The sequence below is a fragment of the Myotis brandtii genome, unplaced genomic scaffold, assembly GCF_000412655.1.
Source record: "Myotis brandtii unplaced genomic scaffold, ASM41265v1 scaffold48, whole genome shotgun sequence".
Lineage (NCBI taxonomy): Eukaryota > Metazoa > Chordata > Mammalia > Chiroptera > Vespertilionidae > Myotis > Myotis brandtii.
Window position 1 is genome coordinate 2,736,802 of NW_005368341.1, and position 24,935 is coordinate 2,761,736.

The window sequence follows — 24,935 nt, forward strand, 5'->3', positions numbered from 1 at the left end:
GTTCACAAGTATCTTGAGATGGAGCATGTTCACCATAAGCTTCCCGAAGTATACAATAACTTTCAGCAGCACTTTTCTTCAAAATAAAGTAATGAATTAAAATTTCCCGCAAATGCTCTTTTTTTTGGCATGAAATTCGACATTTTAAGTGTAAAAATATCTAAAATGTTAACACCTTCAGCAAATTTGACATATGAAGTTTTGAAGCTTGCTGTCAATACAACAAAACAGCATACATATCAAATCGCATATATATCAACATATGTGTAACTCCATCAAGTGAAAAAAATCCGCATTATTAACCAGTACACCTGTAAAAGAGAGTTGTACTAAACATTGAAGGAACACGTAATTTTTACCTATACAAACTCTGTCAAAGAATAGGAAAAGAGAGGAAATCTCCCAAAGCACTCTATGAAGCTGGTATACTAGTAACTTTGCTAACAGAATCAGGCAAAAATAATATAAGAAAGGAAGATTAAAGACCAATCTCTCTCCTGAACAGAACATAAAAATCCTAAGTAAAACAATAGCAAACAGTATTATTTATCACTTCTACTTATAGGTAAGTACACCAGAGGAACTTTGTACATGCTAAACAAAGACATATGCAGGAATGTTCATAGCAGCATTGTTCATAATAGTAAAAATCTGGAAACAAACAATGTGTCTTAGGAAGCTGAGTGGAAAAATGGTGCTATAGTCATTAATGGAATATGAAACAGGAATGAAAAAAAAATATAGCTACATTCATCAGCATAACAGACACTAAAAAACATACAAGCAAACAAACCCCAATGTTGAGCAAAAAAGCCAAGTCAAAGGATATAATCCATAATTCATTTGTATGGAATTTAAGACACAGACAAAACATACATGTGATAAAACCACACAGACATGCTAGAGATTGAATTAACACAATTTAGGATAGTGGTTACCTCTAGGGAGGAGGAAAGAGGTGAGACTGGGCAGGGAGAAATAATCAAAGGCACTAGTATAGAAATGTCATCTTAAGTAGGGTAGAAGACGCATTGATGTTTGATTTATCACAGTACATGATATATACATTTCTATCTGTGTTGCAGTGCACAGTACGTTTTATTTTCTATTTATATAGTATTGGGGCCATAAAAAAGTGAAGAACATGCAATGTATAAAATGGAAATCCTTCATTAAAATTTAAATTGAAACAAGTGCATTTGAAAACATTACATATTGTCTTTATTTGTTTAAAAAAGGCATAAATTGAAAAATAATTACTCAGCCAATGATACCAGCAAATCTCTTTCACAGATGTTAATGTAACAATAAAGCAGACTACTTAAAATGAATCAGCTGCAGACTAGAATTACAAAATTTCATAACTATAAAGGATCTCCCCATCCAACACTTTATATAAAAAAGAGCTAACATAACTCTCAATTTCACACACTGAATGTCAGAGCTGTAACTAAAACAGGCATTCTGACATCATATCCAGTTCTTTATTCATTATTCATTATACCAGTGTGCCAAATATTAAAATGTTTTTAATTGAAATTTTTGCCATAGTATCATAATCAAGTTATATGAATAGCTGGAATATTTCTAGCCACTGGGTACATTATATTCAATTATCTACTCTTCTCAAATTTTTTTCTGTATGTTACCATAGCAGTAAACAACAATCCTAATATTTCTAACCATACATATAATACTTGCTAGGTAACTGATAAATATTGCAGAAACAGCACTAAATCCTACAAGTAAAGGGATTTTACTTTTAGATGAATACTTTATGTATCTCACAGGTAGATTCTGAAGATGAAATAAGAGGAAATGTGCAAGTGCTTTGAGACTATCAAAAACTCTTTATGCATAAAAGGTAGTTATTAGTACATGAGGGCACACTGACTTTTAAATATACTATTTGAGGAAACCCCTCTTAGAAAGAGTGACAAGAAAATGAAATAACATTACTTAATATTTAAGCTCTTTTCACTTAAAATTGGCTAGAATTTGTGAGATTACCTGAGATATCCTGGACATAGATTTTACTTTTAATGTATAGATTTCATAAACCATAGGGAACAAAAGCCAGCAAGTGGCTTGCTCTTAGAAAATCAAGCTAGTATGTCTTTTATTTACATTAGATCAATTATGGAAGAACAATTTCAGCTCAGAAGAGAATACTGGAGAATTGTCATACCAGGACAGCTGGAAACAGGTGTTCCCATATTAATGAGACAAAGCGCACATCGAGGGAGGGGTTTTCGACAGCCAGGGCAACTTGTGACTTTAGATTTCGTTGGCGAGCCACTGACCCCATACTGACTAAAACCTCTGCCCTGATGAGGCACAGTTGAACAACTGTAGGAGATAGACTTGCCACAGAAATTGCAACTCACAAACACCTGGAAAACAAACAAAAGAAGTTAAAGTATAATGCAAACTTTATAAATAAAAAATTCAAAGTTTGATCCTAACAAATTAAAATAATTTTTAAACATTATTTTGAATTATAAAATAATTTATCTGCTAAGTTTGACTAACTCTTATTTAAGATTTCCACTTAGCAACTACATTGAGTACTTTCTGTTACCTTTGTTTAGTTATATTCTCCTAATGCCACTGTTATACTGTATACAGAAAAACTTGGCAACATTAGATCCCAACATTTTAGAAATAATGATGACTTTAGAGTTCACATTAAATTCCAATATTTTAGAAATAATAGGGACTGAGAGACATTAAAAACGACTTCTGATCCAAAGTTTCATGATATAATCTCTTGTACAAAATTTTCTTATGAAGAAAACACTCATTTCCTAAGGTAGGAAGGAATTAAGGATCCTATAATGGTAGTTAAAACTTGAGAATAATAGCAATAGTAACCGTCCATTCTGCTTTAAATTGAACTCCTAGGTTCTTAACACTTATCATACAGATCAGTAACACGTATTATTACGTAATGCCATTTTACTAATACTCAGGTTGTTTTAATAGCAGCACTAATTTCTCAGCTTTCTAAAATAAGAGAACAGCACCATCCAGTGCTCACATTGAGGATATACCTGATATTTAATGTCTGAACTTAGTGTATCTTATGTCATGTGCTTTATGAGATAATTCATTTCATGTTTTTTAAACTAATGCTAAAAGAAAAAATTTAAAATTTCCATGTGCAATCAGACCTACAGCTATATATGTATATACTGTTAAAAAAAACAAAAAACCCTGCCTTATTACATATAAATAGTGCCGAAAAATAATACATAAATGGAATTTATAAGACCATAGAGTAGTTTAGATTCTGAAAGGGTTTATTAGAATATACTGGAAAACCTCAGACAGCCCTAGGATTAATTTAGTTTTGCTTAAGATCCTCTAGGCCTGCTGTGGTTTGCTCTATCTCACACTAAAACTCAAGCCACTGAGGTGATTGTTAGAAAGTGGAAGGACCAAGACAAGGGAGATCAAGGACAAACTGCAGTTCAGCGTGAACTCAATATAGGCAAAAGAATGAGCTAATAATAATTTATTAAATCGAATTCTAAATGTAGCCTGTATAATATGCTATAAACACTTCTAGTTTTGGCTAGACTATGAGGTAGATGTTATTTGATTCTCTCCAAAGCAATGTACTTACCTGTGCTAAAGGCTTGGAACTGGGATCCAACTTACTCCGGTGAATATCAAATTCAGCTCGTTTGTGCCAAAACCTCCAGGCATCTAATAAATTTCTGTAATTCTCAATCCAGTACTGAACTCTTTCATCTTTAAGAACATCTAAAGGAGAACCCTAAAAAGAAAGAGCGAATTATTTGTTGTTTAAAAATTTCCTGGCTAAACCAGAAGATTCTTGGTAACATGTGAGTACAAGTCACACAGAAGAAATAGGCCTCCTTCTGCCAAAAGCTAACTCCTAATGAGGACAGAGATAAAATAATTATTGGAACCTCCATTAATTTACTTTAAGCTGGTCTCGACTAATGACAGAAATATATAATGTAGATATCATTAGACTGGCCAGGGAAGGGTAAAAAGTTTAAAAGCCCAAAAGCAAACAATTCACCTTCCTGGTTAAAAGCAGTAAAAAGTGATGTGAATACTCTCTCTCCCAACAATCAAAACTTCTTGGTTCACAAAATTTGTTTACTGTCTGATCCAAATACACATCAAAGCTACTTAATCAGATATAAAATAATACTGAGCCTAGTGCTTCATATCTAGCAATGTACTGTGAACTGAGATTCTATTTTGTATGCCTATTTTATCTGAAAGTTAAACCTGCCTATTCTCTCTCTTACCCTCAATTAAAACACACATTACCTTAAAAATTAAAAAGAAAAAAAAGGCCAAAAATGTTCTTAGTTCTTATGCCCCTAAGACATAGTACAAAGCAACAATTTCTTTCCCTTAAATTTACTTTAGATTTTTTCTCATTAGTAATTTCAATTTCTTGCCAGTAAGTCTCTTCCTAAAGCTTTGTTTTCCCTGGCAGCTGTCACATTCCACATTTCACCTATCGTTGCTTTGTTTTCATGAATGCTTACAGGCCTGTCCAACATGCATCTCCTTAACTTACAAAGAAAGGAGACTATGTCTCTGCCCCCAGTGATGCTCGGGCATCAATGTGAAGCCCAGTTTTCCCTATTCTATTTGGGAGCCAGATAGACAACTAAACTGTTAGATCTTAGCATGCATCTTACTTATGGAAAATGGAAAGATACCTGTAACACCTAATAAAGACAATCTATCTTTACACATTCCATTAAAATAGAGCATATCTTTCACCTATTAATTAGGTAGTAATTTCCATTACCAGAGTTCATTTAGCCAAAGGAAAACTGTTAGTTGACAATTTCATTTCTTAAAAAAGTAAACATCTACTCTAGTCTTAATTATGACCAACTAGCTAGAACTAAGTACTAAAGTAGAATAAAAGCCCTGTTTTGTGTGTTGTTGTTTTTTAAAGAAATCTTCATACCCGCCTCTTGTCTCTTTCATGGCAGTAAGGATAAACTAAGAAAATTTGGTCAATTCATATTCAGTAAATGTTCTCTAGATTGCCCCTATAAAACCTAAAATCAAACTCTGACAAAATCTGCAAGGGAACAGTTCAGTGATTAAGTCTGACCAAATCAGAAGAGCGGGCAGAATACACTGGGCTTTCCACAGATCCATAGTAGCAAAATGTAAGACCAAAGTGAGTAGCAAGTAACTTGAACTTCCAAAAGTATTAACAAAAATTCTTCAGGAAAAGGTAAAAGAACCCAGAACTTTATAATGTAGTGTACATATCATGCAATATTAAATTAAAAATCACCTGACATATAAAGACACAGGTAAATGTGATTCAACGTCAAAGAAAAAGGCAGTCAACAGAAACTAAACCTAAAAAATTCCATATTTTAGAGTTAGCTGACATACAGCTATTAGACATGTCCAAAGACTTAAAGAAAAATAGTGTTTTAATTAGTGAATAGATAAGGATCTGGGCTGAAAAATGTAAACTATACAACAAGATTCTAGAACGAAAAAGTACAATAACTAAAATTAAGTATTCCCTGGAAAAATTAACATCAGAAAGTGACAGACAATGAGTACATGAATATAATTTATCCAATTTGAATAGCAGAGAAAAAAATCTGGAAGAAAAAGAACCTCAGATACATATAGGGTAATATTAAATGATTTAATATATGTATAATAGAGTCCAAGAGAAAAGAATGAGATTGAGGCTGCAAAATATGCCTGAAAACTTCCCAAATTTGATAAAAAACACTGACTTGCAGATTCAAGCAGCTCAGCAAGTCACAAGCAGGAAAAAAAGGACCACATTAGGCATTAAGGTTAAACTGCTAAAAATAAAAAAGAAAACCTTGAAAACAACTCAAGGAAAAGATAAAAAATTACATAGGGGACAATAGATAATAGCTGACTCGTCATCAGAAATAACGGGAGGCCAGAAGACTATGAAGCCATGTCTTTAAAGTGTTGAAAGGAAAACAAGAACAAAAAGGTCATTTAAACTGAGAGAATCTGTCTCCAGTATTTCTGTACTATAAGAAATGCTAACGAGAAGACCAAAGGAAAGGAACACCAGATAAAATTTGGATCTATTGGTCTAAACCACAGGTGGGGAACCTTTTTTATGTCAAGGGCCATTTGGATATTTATAACATCATTTGAGGGCCATACAAAATTATCAACTTAAAAATTAGCCTGCTATATTTGGTCAAACATTTAATTTGTCACTCCTAATGCCTTGGCAGGACCAGACCAACTGATCTCACAAGCCTTATACGCCCGCGGGCCAGACTTTCCCTAGCCCTGATCTAAACAGTACCAGGAATGGTAGATAAGTAATAAATAAATATAAAAGCCCATGTTTTTGTTCTTCACATAATTTACACAAATGACAACTAACTGTTCAAAGCAAAAATTATAACACTCAAAGTTGGAGCTTATAACATATGTAGAAGTAAAATATATAACAAAGGACAAAGAAGGGTGTATAAGCAGAATTACACTGCTGTAACAATTGTGACATGTGAAATATGAAGCAAAGCATAAAGTGTTAGATGTGAGGTATGAAAAAGAAAGGGTGAAGCAGGAAGTCTGAATATTAGGGATGACATGTGAAGTATGAGGAGGTAAAATGTTCACTAATGAGTTAAGGATGTACATTGTTAGACCTAGAGCAACTAGGTCTGAGAGAGAGAGAGAGAGAGAATATGAAAAGGGACTTTGCTAAAAAGCCACTAGATGAAATAAAGTGGAACACTGAAATATTCAATTAGCCTAAGAGAAGGCAGGAAAAGAATAGAAAACAAAAGGAAGAAGAAAACCAAACAAATGGAAAATAAACAGCATGATGGTAGACTTGCTACCATCTTTTCCTTAAGACAGATGCTGCCACACTGCACTAACCTGTAACATGCAGTAACTTGCTGTTTGGACATCTCCAGTCCTATCGACGTAACTCTCCATTAAGTCCACTCCGTCTTTAGTAAGGCCTGTAAGCAGAATTCCTTCCAAATTTCCAGCCTCTTTCATTTCATTGGTCAACTTTTCAATGTACCTATTTAACTGGAAAATTCAAAGTGAATTTTCTGAAGCAATCCATTTTACTATATCTCTTGTCCTTCAAAACTTCTACATTGTGGAACAATTTTATTCTTAATAGAAAATATTGTAAAACAAAAGCCCCTGCAAAGATCTAGATGTATGATCTCTAAGTCTTCACATCTAATATAAATTACAATTCAGTGTTCATGATCATTTAATTTTTTTTTTAAAAAAGGCAAGGCATTTCTGTGTTTGATAATCCTATCTAATAAAAGGGTAATATGCAAATCAACTGAATGGGGGAACTACCGGTCGCTATGACGCACACTGACCATTAGGGGGCAGACGCTCAATGCAGGCCCTGCCCCCTGGTGGTCAGTGCACTCCCACAGCGGGAGTTCCACTCAGCCAGAAGCCCTGAGTCTAGCTCACGGCTGGCAAGTGCAGCAGTGGTGGCAGGAGCCTCTCCCGCCTCTGTGGCAGCGCTAAGGCTGTCCAACTGCCGGCTTAGTGGAGAGGGGGCCTAAGCCATCAGTCGGACATCCCCCAAAGACTCCTGGACTGTGAGAGGGCACAGGCTGGGCTGAGGTACCCCCCCCCAGAGTGCACGAATTTCGTGCACTGGGCCTCTAGTTATTCTATAAAGAGTATAGGTTTACTGTTATAAATTTAAAGAGAACTGTCCTTATTATTCTGCAAAGTTCTTGCTGCCTATAGTAGGATGCAATAGAATCATAGAATCTTGGTGGAAAGGGAACTTCAAGATTATAAAAAATAACCATCTCTTGTAAGGTCTTCACAGACTTCATTCCTCCCCAAACTCTAGTCAAGATTTCTCTATATTCCCCCAGCACTTTTTTCATTATTATAGCACTTAGCACATTGTAACACTAGCCATATATGTATTTCTCACTATATATAGCATATGTATTCAGTACCTACTTACTGCATTAGGAAACAGAGGGATCCCTTTATAGCATCCCTAGGAGGTGAGTTTAACATCTTTATCTACTGACCAATCTCAATCCCCAAAACAGGAATAAACTAAAATATTAAGTCAGCATTATTTTAAAAAGTAAATTTAGTTATAATATATATTTATAATATTTTAATCTAATAAAGAGATTATTTACTTTGCAGAAGAATTTACACACACACACACATATATCTAACTCACATATATATTTATAAAGATCAATTTCTCAATCCAGTAACAATAAATATTAATCACTTCAAACATGGAATTAAATCTAGTTCTTACCTGACTATCACTAAGGAATTTACAAGCAAATGCCACTCTGTCACGGACAGCAACTTTGTTTTCATACTGAAAAGAAGAGAAAAAGCAAGGAGTTACTTGTAGGTGCTATGAGTTTTAAATATTTGAAGACTAAGCATTTTATATACATAAAATATAATTATATTTTCAAAGATATTAATAAGTTATTGTGTATATATTGGCAGAACCACTGATCCCCTAAAATGCCTTTTTAAAAATAAAAATAATTTTTTCAATCACGGTTGACACTCAATATTGTATTAGTGTTAGGTGTATGGCATAGTGGTTAAACATTTATATACTTTATGAAGTGATCCCCCATAAGTCTAATTACCCACCTGACACCATACATGGTTATTCCAATATTACTGAGTGTATTCCCTATGCTATACTTTACATCCCCATGACGATTTTGTAATTATCAATTGTTACTTCATTAATCTCTTCAGTTTTTTCATCCAATTCCCCAAGCACCTCCCATATGACGACCATCAGTTTGTTCTCTATATGTAAGAGTGTTTATTTTGTTTTTTAGATTCCATATGAAAGCAAAATCATATGGCAGTTATCTGACTTATTTCATCTAAGATGATTTACTTAATATAACTCTCAAGAAATGCTCTGCTAAAGTTACTGTCCTTATGAAGTAAAAATTTATCTCTTAAATATTGATCAATTCAGTTAAAAAAATTCTAGTTCAGTCTTATAAATCTCCAGCAGAATATAAACAATGATGTACAGTTTGTCAAGTTTGAAGTGATCCCCCATAAGTCTAATTACCCACCTGACACCATACATGGTTATTCCAATATTACTGAGTGTATTCCCTATGCTATACTTTACATCCCCATGACGATTTTGTAATTATCAATTGTTACTTCATTAATCTCTTCAGTTTTTTCATCCAATTCCCCAAGCACCTCCCATATGACGACCATCAGTTTTTTCTCTATATGTAAGAGTGTTTATTTTGTTTTTTAGATTCCATATGAAAGCAAAATCATATGGCAGTTATCTGACTTATTTCATCTAAGATGATTTACTTAATATAACTCTCAAGAAATGCTCTGCTAAAGTTACTGTCCTTATGAAGTAAAAATTTATCTCTTAAATATTGATCAATTCAGTTAAAAAAATTCTAGTTCAGTCTTATAAATCTCCAGCAGAATATAAACAATGATGTACAGTTTGTCAAGTTTAAGATGCCATGTATTCCTTCCATCACAGAAACTAGTTTGGGGGAAACCAACAAGTCTAGGAAATCTGTGAATTACCAGTGAATATACTAGTATGAATATACTAGGATAGATTTAGAAAAAAAAAAAATCAACACATATTTCTAAATACAAAATGATAAGTTTTAAAACATACCTTTATAAATAAACACACACAATTTTGTGCCTATAGTAAAATACTATTAAGTAGTTTGTGTCAAAATTTTCAGAGGCATAGGATAAATACTTAAATTTGTGTGAACTTGTCAACACTGTAAAACAATATTTTGAAAAATGCTTGCTATGACTGAAGGTACAATTAATTTTGTGTTAAGTAAAAAATTGTTTAAAGGTGGAAAAAACCCTATTTCCATTAAAGTCAGTCATTCTATGAATTATAGTTTTCCTCCTTTAAACAAAACACCACTTCAGTCGATACATATCTTAGTACATTTTCGCAAATATAAAGTATTTTCTAGGGTTCTGCCCTAAAGAGGGGAACATGTTTGATACAAGCTGGATGTAACTTTTAGTTTCAGTTTCATGTGTTAAAATTTTATCTGAAAAGAGTTATAAATATTATCTGTCCCACTTTACAGCTGAGACAAAACTAAAATCCCGAAAGTTAAGGTAAGTGTAGCAGAGCAAAAATTCAGACCTTCATCTCTTGATTTCCCACGTCAGTACCTTTTACTAGATTATTGCAACTTAACAATTTTTAAAAAGAAAAACATTAATTATAATTATTTACACATTAAATATAATTAGGTACACTCTTGAAATAGTTTGGAAAGATGATACTCAAGGTAAGATACCCCTACCTAATAAACCAAATTTAGCTATATGAAAAGAAGGGTCTTTATAATAGGTCACTTAATTTAAAATACAGAATTTAATATTTAAACAATATACTTCTCTATCAATTCAAAATTTGAACAATCCATTTCTTTTTCTAGTCCTTATCATTCTCCAGTACTTCCTGAAAGTATCATTTTATTTCTTCCAGATGCAACATTTAAAGTCTTCTATTTAACAAAAAAGAGTACTAATAGTAAAAACAAAAGAACCCCAATATGCTCTCGGATATTAACCTGAGTTGTCAGAAAAGTCCAATTGCAAATTATTTAAAATAATGGACAAAATCTATAAACTAAGGAACTGCCAAAATGGATACTAACATTTATTAAAATTTTCATTGAGACCTCAATAAAATACATGATTTTATAAATTGTTAGGGAATAACATTTAAATCAATTATTCAAGCAATGTGTATTTTATAAAAAATGCTATAATGTCAAAAAGAAATAAACTTTCATGTCAGAAAGCTCTTCTTGGTGCTAGAAAGAAGCCCAACAGAACAAAGAAAGTTGTGGTACTGCTGTGAAGTTTAAGACACAAAAACTAAAACTGATAAGCAAATCTCACTTTATTCTTTCTTTCCCAACATTGTGATAAAGAACCTATGTGGTTATTGTGGTCATAGGGAGTTAAAGCAGAGGAGAAAAAAAAAATAGCAATGAAAAGATCAAATAATGAAAAAATGAAATAGCCACTGTAAATAGTGTGATCATATAATTTATCTTCTAAACTAGAACATGTCTGAGAATGACAAATACTAAGTCAGATAAGATGTGGTCATCCTGATCATGTGTTGGTTCACTTAACAAAAATGAGAAACATACACACACTTTTAAAAATTATATTTCAATATAAAATTTATGTTTATATAGTTGTAGAGTTCTGGAGCTCAGTTCTTAAGCTAAAGGATAAAATTCTATTCCTTCTATGTCTGTAAATTATATTACTAAAATTATTTTAAAAATCAAGTTCAGTTTGCTATCAGCTAACTCTAGGTTGGCAGTCACATTCAAGAATAGCTGCTCCAAAGATGTTTAAGATATTTTATTTTAAATAATAGAAAATGCATCAAACTGTAACAGTATTTTTATGCAACAGACATTTGAAAATTTTAACAAGCTAGATAAAAACTCCTATCTTAAAAAGAGAGCCTTATGAAACAGAAATTAGCTTACCAATACTCCATCATAAGATCCCGCTTCACTTGTCAGAAATGCAAACATGACACACAGATATGGGTTGTTTAATTGTAATCGTAGAGTGCTGCACATTTCTCTCCAAAGGGAGTTCTTCTCATCAGTATAACCCGATAAAGCCATTGCTACCACATTGAGATTCAGATCACCTGCATATTAAAAACAACCAGCTAATCAAAGTGATCAAAAGCTTAATACTGCCTTCTTTCAGTTCTTAAACCATAAACAAATAAAGATCAGAGATTGAATTTTATATGCAAAAAATAAGCTCACTAGAATAAGGGTTTTGATTCAGGCTGGAAAATGTGAAAAGGACTACAAGCAAAAATTTCCATTCTTATAAAACTTTTGTCCATATTGCAAATCCTATGAACGACAAGTACCTCTTAATTTTCAAGTCCCCATACCAGGCAGGTTCCTATAACGTATGTTACTACTCAGGAACTAACTGAAAAAAAAGTGAAGCCACCCTATCATTTCAAAGCATTGATAGTAAATATTACTATATCTTGGGACTGTAATTTTCAAAATAATTTTGTTCTCCTATTCCAGTGATGGCGAACCTTTTGAGCTCGGCGTGTCAGCATTTTGAAAAACCCTAACTTAACTATGGTGCCGTGTCACATATAGAAATTTTTTGATCTTTGCAACCATAGTAAAACAAAGATTTATATTTTTGATATTTATTTTATATATTTAAATGCCATTTAACAAAGAAAAATCAACCAAAAAAATGAGTTCGCGTGTCACCTCTGATACGCGTGTCATAGGTTCGCCATCACTGTCCTATTCCTAAATACATAATGCATATATTTATGTTTTAACTACAAGGTAATAAAAACCAATATTTCAGCATTATTATAGTATTATACTTTTAAATTTTCTAGGGCAAAACTATTAGTATTACCACATTTGAAAAAAAGCATTTGTTACAAACACTCTTTTAAACATTTATTCTTGGAATTTATGTGGCTGCTGATAAGCTGCTAACCTAGAAGTCAACCCTGTGGCTGTCTAGACTTCTAACAAGTTTAGCATCAAAAGAGAAAACTAAATTGACCTTTAACTTTTACTCAAGTATTTTTACATTTATCATAGCAGTTTTGTTTTCTGATCCTAATTATTTTCTTTCTTTTTCAAATAAAACAGGATTTCCCACCGTCTATCCTTAATAGCCTTGTTCTTAATTTCTATAAACACTTTCCCCAAGTACTTTGTGCTTGCTCTCTGCCTACTATTTAAAGACTTTAATAATTAATACCAAAAAAAGGGAATATCTTCTTTGAATCCTGCTTAGAACAAATTATTTCCAAATGGAAAGGAATTATTAGACTCAGAGCAATCTTTCCTTTAGTTCTTAACTAAAATATTAAAATCACTAGAATGAAATTTTCCCCTACTGTTAGTAGGGGTGTTCAAATCTACCAATATTCCACATGATAGGAAAGTATCATGCTCTCAGGTCACAGCAAAATTCTAATTAGAAATGGCCTTAAATATCAATTGTTTCCCCCATCACCAAGTCTTCTTTTATTGATTGATTGATTTAGAGAGGAGAGAGATACAGAGAAAGAAACAAGGATTTATTGTTCCATTTACTCATGCATTCATTGGTTGCCTTTTGCATGTGCCCCGAAGAGGGATTGAACCTGCAACCTTGGTGCATAAGGATGATGCTCTAACCAACCGAGCTACCTGGCCAGGGCATCACATGTCTTTTATTGCAAACTCAAATGGGGAAGACTTATAACAAAAATGAAGAAATAGATGCCAATCTGAACAAAACATTAGCTTTTTCAACTTTTAGTGTGCAAGTAAATATATTACAGTTAATTTCATGTTTTTCTCTCTGGTACAACAAAACTGTAAAGGTTTCTAAGTGGACCGGCAAATAGAAATTAAGTTTTCTGACTACTCAGAAATAATTTTCCAAGTATATTAAAAATCAGTAGCTATATACCAGGGGTCCTCAAACTACGGCCCGCGGGCCACATGCAAATACAAATATTGTATTTGTTCCCGTTTTGTTTTTTTACTTCAAAATAAGATATGTGCAGTGTGCATAGGAATTTGTTCATAGTTTTTTTTTAAACTATAGTCTGGCCCTCCAACGGTCTGAGGGACAGTGAACTGGCCCCTGTTTAAAAAGTTTGAGGACCCCTGCTATATACATTCTAGGCATTTTCAAGTGATATGAAAACTGATAAGAAAAAAACTGAATTTTTGGGCCCTCGTTGGGTAGCTCAGTTAGTTAGAGTTGTCTTAATACACTAAGGTTGTGGGTTCAATCCCTGTTCTGGGCACATACAGGAATCAACCACTGAATGCATAAATAAGTTGAACAATAAATCAGTATCTGTCAGTCTCTCTCTCTCTTCCCCTCTAAAAATAGTAAAATAAAATTATGTGCTCACTTCGGCAGCACATATACTAAAATTGGAACGATACAGAGAAGATTAGCATGGCCCCTGTGCAAGGATGACACGCAAAAATTAAAATAAAATTAATCAATAAAAATAGTTTAAAGAGAAAAACTGAATTTCTGGATTAAGATTTCTTTCTCTAAGTATTCCTTTGCAAAATATTAAACTAAAACTTTATCACATTTCACTGTTTATTCCTTTCTAAAAAATATTAAGTGGGAATTATGTTTAAATCACCAGACTCAAGTAGAAAAACTTCTGCAAATCAAATATGTCATTTTTATAAGAATCTACAGTCTAACTAAAAATGTGTAGAGTTTCCTAAAAGTCAACCAATAGCTATTCAAAAAATAAAGTCTATATATATAAAACCCTAAGCAACCAGTCGACCGAACAACCAGACGACCGGCCAATTGCTATGACACACACTGACCACCAGGGGGCAGATGCTCAACGCAGGAGCTGCCCCGTGGTGGTCAGTGTGCCCACACAGCGGGAGTGCCGCTCAGCTGACCGACAGGCACCAGACGCCAGGCTCACGGCTGGTGAGCGCAGCTGCAGTGGCGCTAGCCTCTCCCACCTCTGCGGCAGTGCTACCAAGCGGCAGCAGGCGCAGCGGGGCTGGGATGAATGGGAGCGGTACAACGCCAGGCCCAGGCTCAGGCTCGGGCTCCTCCCTGGCTGCCTGACGTTTCGCACAGTACTACATCCCCCGAGGGGTCCCAGATTGCGAGAGAGCACAGGCCCGGCTGAGGGACCCCACCAGTGCACGAATCCATGCACTGGGCCTCTAGTATAAAATAAAATACACTCAAATGTTCACCATAAAAATACTAGCAAACTAAAGTAGTCCTAATCTCCAAGAAAATACATTTTTAAAATGTACGTGAGCTATTTTTAAAAGAAAAAACTTTGAAAATGGACACATTTGAGCATTCCTTAAAGGACAATTAAGACACATTTTCTTTTTTACAGAGTTAAACCAAGCATAAATAAAAGGGAAGAGCTAATATTTATAGATACAGTACTGTGCTAATTTCTCTTTCAAAAAAATTTACACGAAAATATTAACTGATTAATGTTTTGAAAGTTGTATCTTTTTTTTTTTTTTTAAAGGAATCTATGAACTGCAAGTACCATAGAATATAACCCAATACCTTTTTCTGAAGATGCCCCTTCATTCAGGATTTGGATTGCTCGCCGAATATCCAAGTTGAACAATGCCACAGCAGCGGCTCTCTCCCATTCCCCTTCTTGTACCAGGGAGTTCAAAAATGGCCCTACATCTACATCTGTTCCTTTCTTAATCCACCCACAAAGCTGTAAAGCTAAGATTCTTTCTTCATTCAAATTCTGTATATCAGTTTGCTTATCCAATCCACTCCAATTATGTCTGGTGTTTTCCACCATTCCTAAAACGAGAAACATTTTTATATTAATTGCTTTATTATTTATTATTTTAGTGAATTTATTGAGGTTACATTGATTAATAAAATTACATAGGTTTAAGGTGTTCAATTCTATAATACATTATCTGCATATTGCACTGTGTGTTCACCACGCCATGTCATGTCTCTTTCCAACACCATTTATACCCCCTTCACACCCTCTTTTGCCTCCCCCGCTCCCATGTCCCTCTGTTAATAACCATATTGTTGTCTATTTATGAGGTTCTTTGTGTTGTTTTTTTAATACATTTTATTGATTTTTTACAGAGAGGAAGGGAGAAGGATAGAGAGTTAGAAACATCGATGAGAGAGAAACATCAACCAGCTGCCTCCTGCACACTCCCAACTCTAACTAACTGAGCTACCCAACTAGGGCCCAAAACCAAGGTACATGCCCCTTGACCGGAATCGAACCTGGGACCCTTCAGTCCACAGGCTGACGCTCTATCCACTGAGCCAAACCGGTTAGGACAGTTTTTGTGTTTTTATTCTTCCTTGAAATATATTGTCAGTTTTACAGATAAATATTTCAACATCAGATTTTAAATATTCAATTTCTCAGCCATAATTTGATAGCATAAATATAAAATATGCCACAAAGAAAACATACTTTAAATATCGCTAAGTACAACAGCATCTTGAATTATCAAAAAGAGCTTTTGGAATAACAGTCATTGCTTGATAGTCTAAGCTGAGTCACTGCTTCAGAGAAGCCTCCCTGGTCAACTAATGTAAAATAGGGTGCCATCTGCTATTATCTTACTTACCACTGTTTTCTCTATTTCCCTTAGCACTAACATAAGCTCTCCCCTTTTTAAAAAAAATTCATTTTTTAGTCTCTTTTCTTATTAGAACAAGAGCTCCAAAAGAGCAGGCATTTTGTCTGTTTTATTTGAAAGGTATCCCTGGTGCTTGAGTTTCAACAGATGCTCACTATCTATCCCTCCTCACCTGGTTTCTGTCTGTCTCTCTTTCTATGTATATACATATACATATACATATATATGGAAAAATGAGATCATAAACATCAAAATATTTTGAAAGTTTAAGGTAAGTACTAAAGCGAATGATTTGAAGTCCTCCTTCCCTTTAAATCAGAAGACTTTATATTCTCATTCTCTTTTCATGAGAAATCTAAATAAACTCTTGTAGCATTATTTAGATCGCAATCAAGGTTGTTGATCCTATGACACTTGGTGCCAAATAAAGGTTAAATAAATGAATAGAAAATTTAAGGACTCTATTAATTGCAACTCAAATTCTTCAATGTTCTAGAAAGTTTTACCACCAAACTTCATGAAGAAGTCCCAAGATGAGTTATTTGTAAAATTTTTGAAATTTAAAAAATAGTTAACTAATACACTTGAAATTACTTATTTTTAACCTTACTATTGGGAACTATTGTTAGTATAGGTCAAGGAGTTAGAGGAAAGAAGACTTCTGAAAAGAGAACTCCTGCCCATCGAAATGAGGAAAGCATTCTGCTCTATTAGCAATGATGATGGAAGTCATTTGAGACAAAAAATCACTTTTAGCTTTAAAAAGTGAAATTTTAAAAACTATGAGAAAACTTTGAATAATTAAACAAAAAAAAATAGTTTACTTTTCCAAATTTATATTGTTTAGATAGAATGTAGTCATTAAATTTCAGGTAAAACAAACTGCAGATGTACTAAGGTATTTATTTTCATATTGCCCCTATAAGTTTTGGATTAAATGCTGATATTATTTAATAAATGGTAAAATAACAATTTTAAACAGGTGAACAAAAAGCAGCCATTTATTTTCAAATGATTTCTCAATTTCTTAGAGTTCTTATTTTACACAACTTTTGTCATGAAATAGAGATCAATATATATGAATCCAAAGAGTTCACTGCTAGAAGGTGGAAAAGTGTGTCATGTATTTTGGCTGCCCAAAGATGTTCTTACTGCTCGATAACTATGCTATAAGTAATTAGGGTTATCAAATAAGTAATGTGATATTATTGTGGATTTTTAAGAATATAGTCATATTATGATTTTTAACATGTGTGGATTTAATATCCAGTAAACAAATATGAACTTTATTACTGAATGAAATAAATTTGTAAGTGAACTTTTTAAAAATGAATTTCAAATACATGATTTTAACATCTCACTGAAAAAATTAAAATCTAGCCCTGACCGGTTTGGCTCAGTGGATAGAGCATCGCCCTGTGGACAGAAGGGTTCCAGGTTCGATTCCAGTCAAGGGCATGTGCCTTGGTTGCGGGCACATCCCCAGTGGGGGGTGTGTAGGAGGCAGCTGATCAATGTTTCTCTCTCATTGATGTTTCTAGCTCTCTATCCCTCTCCCTTCCTCTCTGTAAAAAAATCATAAAATATATATATTTTTTTAAATTAAAATCTAGTTATGCATGTTATGCAATTCTAAATGATGAAATTCTATCCCCCAAATTTGAGATTGCCATATATATGAATAACAGAATCAACATTTTATTGACGGTTGCAAGAGAAACAAGTTCACTTAAACATTAAAAAACATTTTTTAAAAATTTGTTTCAAGCCCTAGACAGTTTGGCTCAGTGGATAGAGCATCGGCCTGCGGACTGAGGGGGCCCAGGTTCGATTCCAGCCAAGGGCGCATGCCTGGGTTGCGGGCTCGATCCCCAGTCGGGGGCGTGCAGGAGGCAGCCAATCAATGATTCTCTCTCATTATTGATGTTTCTATCTCTCTCTCCCTCTTCCTTCCTCTCTGAAATCAATAAAGAAATATATTTTTAAAAAATCTGTTTCAAATACTACACCTGCAATAAGACACTTTGCTATTTGTAGATATTAATATGTTGCACTTTTACACCTATATAAAAACAAAGAAGTAAAATTATGCAGTATTTTTAAGCACATTTTGTTGTTAAAAACACTAAATCCTAGCTATTTTACCCTTTCAAGTAATTCTGAATAGGTAAGTTCTCTAGATCAGTTTTCATCATGTTGGATGAAAAGCTGACCGAAATTTATTACACAATTTTCTATCTTAAAAGGAGGAAATTATACCTATTGAGAACACTGTGAAAACTGCTCTACAAGACTGTACAAGACATTCCTCGGAGCATGCATTCTTGTCATACTTGTTGATTTCAATACTTAGTCCGTCCAATAAACTAGCCTCTGTGATCCTTTGCTTCCTTACCTCCAGTGGTCAACACCTCCAAGACTTTACCCGCTTTCATGGACACTCTCCAAATTGTCCTCCAAAAGAGCCAATTTTTTTTTTTTATCACCCAAGGATATATTTTAATTGATTTGATTTTTAGAAAGAGAGGAAGGGGGAGAGAGGAACATCGACTGGTTGCCTCTTGTATGCACCCGGCCTGGGGATAAAATCGCAACTTAGGTATGTGCCCTGATCAGGAATCAAACCTGTGACCTTCCGGTGCATGGGACAATGCTCCAAACAACTGAGCCATCTGGCCAGGGCCAAAAGAGCCATTGTCTAACCACAACCTCAAAGTCTTCTGAAAATCTAATTTCCTATGCTTCAACCTCATACTCTCTTGACCACTCATAGTTTTACAGTCTTTTCCTCCCATTTTCCTCTCTATCCAAGCTAGATTCCAAGGGTCAACAATTGAGTAGTTCTCTTAATTCTCTTGCCACACTGCCCTTTATTCTTTCCTCTGGTAAAACAACATTTCCCCGCAATCTTCCCATGTTTCTCAAGACAACTCTCTCTGCTCTTCTCCCCATCTTCTCTAGACAACCTTCTTGCTCTTTCTCAACAAGCAAACCTACTATATTGAGAAAACAGGAGTCATCAGGTAGCAAAGCCCTCAGCTCTTGTCACTGAACCTTAAACAAACTGCGTACCTTTCCCCTTCCCTCTGGCTAATATGGAGGTGTACATACTCATATCTAAAGCTTTGGATCTCTTTCCCACCCATTCCTAGGAATTTTGCTCTTCACCTCCTTATCTCTTCATCTTCAACCTCTTTCTTCGGGTTTTTTCCCATCAGCATTTAAACATACTTAAATTAATCCCATGTTCAAAACAAAAACAAAGCAATACAAAAGTCCCCTTTGACCCCAAATTCACCTGCTGCTACTACTACTACTGTATATATTTTTATCCTCCTCCATCTGGTCAAATTTCTTGAATTATGTAAAATGGATGACTTTACTTCTTCAATCTACTCTAAATTTCTTGCCCCCTGGATATCTCCATCTAACTATCTCGATTCAATTTATTCCAAAATAAAATTCTTACTCTTCTCAAATACGCTCTTCCTATGTGATTCCTATATAACTAACTGATACCAGTATTAAACTAGTTTCCTAAGCTAACTATATGTTATCTTTTCACTTTTCCTTCTCCTCCATCCCCTTTATCCAATTAATCATTAAATTGTGTCCCAATCTCTAATTTATCCACATTTCTCTAGCTCCTCTGCCACTAACCTTGGTAAGACCATCATATCTTTCCTGATTACTGTGGCTTCTCTGAGGTCCCTACCATCAATCTTGATCCTCTTCAATTCATTCCTCATAGTGACAGCTATAAAACACAATCTAATTGTCAATATTCTTTAAAATATTTTCTTGGTTTCCCCTTGTTACAGGATAAATCTCCCTAAGTTATTACCATGAGTCCTGAGTTACCCATTGCTTATTTTTCTAATATCCATTCTTTCTTCACTTTCTCTCACATGCTCTGTTCCAGCAATACCTGCATATGCTATGCTTCTTCACTTTGGGGCTCAGGCATATGCTGCTCCCTGCCTGGACTTTGTCTTTGCCTTTACCTCCTCCAGGAAACCTTCTAAACATCTACAATCAGATCAGGAATTCTATATATAATTGTCTGATCTTCATGTTATAACCGCCTGTTTTAGCTATCTTGTTCAGTATCCATAACTGGTATCTTGTTCATAATTATGTCTCCAGTTCCTAGAACAATTCTTAGCACATAGTGAACAAGTAATAAATATTTGCTGAATGAGTGAATAAATTTATCTCATATTGTAGTAAGAATTAAAGTAACATGGAGAAAGCAATTGGCATGATGTCTAATTCATAGTAAGCACTAAATATATTTGCCACCAAAGTTTAAATATAGCTGTGTTATAATAAATTTGATTAAATTATGGTGGGCAAGATGGCTCAATGTATAGATTATATGTTAAATTATTAACACATAACGGTATTTTATTATTAATACAATGGTATTAGAGATACCATTAGAGAATGGAGTATGGCCAGATAAAAGATTGAAACCTAGGAATACTATCTTTGACAGTCATTTCTCTATTACTTTTGGATTGTATAAACAAAAACATATAAGCCAAACCAAACAAAAAGCTGAAGGTCTAGTCTAGCAATGAGGAAATCTTTCCAAAGGTAGTTTTTTTCTTAGTTTGGGTAAAGACCACTTGACTTAAATCAAGATACTCAGTTTGTCTCTACTGTACCAAAACCACAGATATTCCACCTTCCCTCTTACTTTTCCTCAGAGGTAGTTGGTTGGGTTTTCCCTAAAACATATCAAAATATAACAAAAACAATAATAAACCTCAGAATAACTGAGAATGCAATGTGGCCTGATCTACTTTTTAGATAAAATACTAAAAATTTTATAAACTCCATGTTTAATTCTTTGCAGTAGTTCTAAAATCATGAACCTCGGTATTCAGGTTCATTGACAGGGGTAATACAGTATATCTGTCCTTTTAGTTATATTAATAAAAAGTGGAAGTTTTAAATTGAAGTCACTCATTTTACTATTTATAATAAAAATTACTTTTTTGGTGGAGAGCTAATGAGAACACCTAAATGAAATAGGTCAAAAAAGTAGTCCACTGCATCTTTATCAATGTGAACTAAAGCAATTTTTTTGAGCTTTTTAATCCTCATCCAAGGACATGCTGAGAGAGTGAGAGAGAGGGAGGGAGAGAAGGAAGGATGGAGGAAGAGAAAGGGGCATCAATGTGAGAGGAAACAGCAATCAGTTGCCTTCCGTACACTCCCCAACCAGGGATCAAACCCACAACCCAGGCATGTGGCCTGTCCAGCAATCTAACCTTCCTGGCAACCTTTCAGCACACGTGACAATGCTCAATCACCTGAGCCACTCCAGCTGGACTGAACTAAAGTTGACAGTCCTTTTAAAAATTATAAGTTTAATCAAAATACTTAACCTACTCTTAAAAATAGCACTTTACTTAGTACTATTTTTATACTATTGAAAGTCGTATTAAAATTCAAGTTGGATTTATTACTTCTGCTAACACTCTGACTAAATAATGTGAACTTTTCTAGCAGCTTGAATTAGGCCCAAATGTGATTGCTAACAAAAGCTAGATATGGAATCCTCATTTGGGGAGATGATTGTAGTATAACCTACAATTTCATTTCAATAAAAACATTAAAGAGGTCAGTGGAAAAAAATAGTAAGTTTGGCTCTTTTGTCTTCTTTACTTTATTCTTCAATAGTCTTATCAATTTCAATCCTATAGTAATTCACACGTTCAATCAGCAAGGACTATTTCAGGTAAGGGTCCTTTAAGTAAGGCCGTACTTGGTGTCAATTACATATAGACCTTGCCATTAGATAGCTAAGTGAAAGTAAGCAACAAAATAAAAAGGGGGCTTCTTCAATGAGAAATTAAGATTTTATAAAAGCAAAGTAGTATAATAAAATTCTAACTAACAACCAGGATCCTATAAATCATCTAATGTAATACCTCTAAAAATGGGTCTTCATAAAAAACAACCAACAATTATGCATTTAAGTCAACAATGTACAAAAATATCTACTCAAAACCCAAAAGAGAAAAAAAAAGTATTTATGTATACTATCCTGAAATCCATAAATGGGAAATATAAAAGCACAAAAATTATGAACATATTGCAAAAAATAGAATTTTCTTACCCAAAGATGATTTTACAATTGATTTAATTCCTGCATAAACCAATGATCTAAATGGGGAAATATAAAAGCACAAAAATTATGAACATATTGCAAAAAATAGAATTTTCTTACCCAAAGATGATTTTACAATTGATTTAATTCCTGCATAAACCAATGATCCTTTGTTGCCTGGAGATTTCTGGTCCATATCTTCTGTATACTGCTTCATGAGTATTTAAATGCATAGGAAATACTAGTAATAATACATAATAAAATATTTCAAAGCTAAATTTATTTTGATTTGAAGCCAATTCATAATAGGCGTCAGTGCAAGCAAGGTGGTTCTACTCTATGATGGAGTTATACTTTCTTCCTCCTACACAATCTGCAAAGCAGTATTTCAAGTTCTACAGTTTTAAACAATTTTAGTTTGTAACTTTAGCACTATATAACTTGTATTTGCATATAAAACATTCAGTATATTTATAGACTGACCTTTCAATAAACTTCAAGAACATTTCTACCTGATTAATCTCAAAATTCATAACACAAAGGATATAGTGCAGAGTATACCAGAGTGACTTGAGCTGTGGATCTTCATTTCCAGCTAAAATATGGTTTCTCCACACTTGTTCTGTATCAAGTCCATACCTTGATAAAGCCCGAAGGCGCATCTTTGTTGCTATATCTTTTTCTAAAGAATTAGCATTTTCTTCTTCTGTACATTCATACAAATGACGACCACAAGCCCACATTAAAGATGTAATTGGGCTCCAGGCAAGAGATATCCTTTCAAAAACAGTGAAGTCAGACATTGTTCGGTTGGGAGTTACAACTATCATTCGATTTTGACTTGTCGGATGCCAAGCAAAGGAAGCAATGTAATTGTCACAAGGCTGCACACTTCTTTCAATTATTGTGGGTTCAGTTTCATCCCCAATGGGAGTGGGTGTGTGTTGCATATCATATAATCTAATAATATTACTATCCCTTGTTAAAGTGGCAAGCAGACCAGTCCTAGTTGGACACCATGCAACTTTTGTTAAGGGTTTTGGTTGTTCAGTCAGAGTCAAAACTGGCTTCTCAAATTTCCTAAGATCCCATATTGCAACCTGACCTTCATAGAAGGAAGCAACACGATCATGGAAGTATGGGTCTACTGTCACCCCCTGAACAGCTTTTGTATTTACAAACATCTTTTGGCTTGTATTCCGAAGATCAAATATGGCTAGGTTACGATGCATACCAGCAAGGAGAAGTTTCTGGTCCCGTGGAAGCCAACAAAGAGAGAGACAAGCATCATTCTGTCCTAATTCATAAAGTGGTTTTGTTACTAATAATGTTGTTTCAGTTTCACCTGCTGAAAGTCTCACTTTCTCCATGGGGACTATATCAGGAGTATATTTGCTGCAGATATCCCAAATCAGCACTGAAAAATCAGCTCTATGTTTATCTAGACCAGCAGCAAGCCAGTTACTATCCAATGGATTCCATGCAAGAGTATTGCATTGTCGTGCATGTTTTGGAACAAATTCTTTTCCTATCAAATCTCTGAACTTTGAGTTGTGATCTTGACCAAGACTTGTAAGTACAACTCGACCATTTGCTTGTCCAACTGCTAGGAGACATTCAGGATCATAATTGAGATACCAAGCAACACATTTCATATAGGGTGTATCTGAATTTATTGATAGCAAAGTAGCCGCAGAGTCTTCAGATAAACGTAAAGATCCAGCTTTGAGTTCCGAATTCACAGTAGATTCCACATGATAAAGGCTCAGTTCTGAGTCACATACAACAAATCTATCAACCTGGTGTGGTGCCCACAATATATCAGGTTTGGTACCGCTCATGTTTATTGATGTGCTCAAAGTGTCCAGTCAGGTCCATTCACTGAATATCTGTTTAAAAATGAAAAGTTTAAAATGTTAACAAAATATAATTCTAAGTTGAAAAAACTATTCAGAAAGTCAGGAAATACAGGTACTCTGTTTTTCAATGTATATATATTTCTTCTATCTGCTATGAATCCAAGATAATATTTAATGATAAAAAGGGGGGAGGGGGGAACTTCCTCCAATAAGATGACTGGTAAAAATCTGAGCACTCCATTCTGGCTTTATTTCCCCCAAGATCAATTATCTTAATTTCACTGTTACTAGTACCTTCAATTTAACCTCAGGGTTAAAATAACTTCAGAGTGGTGAGAAAATTAATAAGTATCATCTAGTTGAAGGGGGTAAAATTTTAAGGAGTTATAAATCATGTTTAGGTCAGTACTATCCCTTTGTACTTTCTGTAATGATAGAAATGTTCTAAGTCTGCACTGTTCAATATGGTAGCTACTAGCTACATGTGAGCCACTGAGCCCAAGAAATATTGACTAGTAAAAATTTTAAATTTCATTTAATTTTAATCAATCTATATATATAAAAGCCGAAGCGACCGGCCAACTGGCCAGTAACTATGATGCGCACTGACCACCATGGGGCAGACGCTCAACGCAGGAGCAAAAACCACAGGCATGGAAACATGGAACAGACTGATGAATCTCAGAGAGAAGGGGGGAGGGGGGA

General features: G+C 34.3%; 1 protein-coding gene across 4 annotated transcripts in view; it reads right to left on the minus strand.

Moving 5' to 3' along the window:
• MIOS (missing oocyte, meiosis regulator, homolog (Drosophila)) overlaps window positions 1-24,935 on the minus strand; it is a 33,017-nt gene that overhangs the window by 2,347 nt on the left and 5,735 nt on the right. For 2 of the 4 annotated variants that reach the window (XM_005876041.2, XM_005876040.2), the window contains 8 exons: window positions 22,919-24,260; window positions 22,492-22,590; window positions 15,181-15,435; window positions 11,580-11,749; window positions 8,315-8,380; window positions 6,916-7,074; window positions 3,629-3,781; window positions 2,189-2,393 (listed from right to left, as the gene is read on the minus strand). In XM_005876041.2, the coding sequence (XP_005876103.1) occupies window positions 2,189-2,393; window positions 3,629-3,781; window positions 6,916-7,074; window positions 8,315-8,380; window positions 11,580-11,749; window positions 15,181-15,435; window positions 22,492-22,590; window positions 22,919-24,212 (2,401 nt within the window). In that variant the 5' untranslated portion in view covers window positions 24,213-24,260. Of the gene's footprint in view, window positions 1-2,188; window positions 2,394-3,628; window positions 3,782-6,915; window positions 7,075-8,314; window positions 8,381-11,579; window positions 11,750-15,180; window positions 15,436-22,380; window positions 22,421-22,491; window positions 22,591-22,918; window positions 24,261-24,935 lie in introns of all 4 variants that reach the window. The other 2 variants (XM_014547643.1, XM_014547644.1) reach the window with 2 other exon arrangements.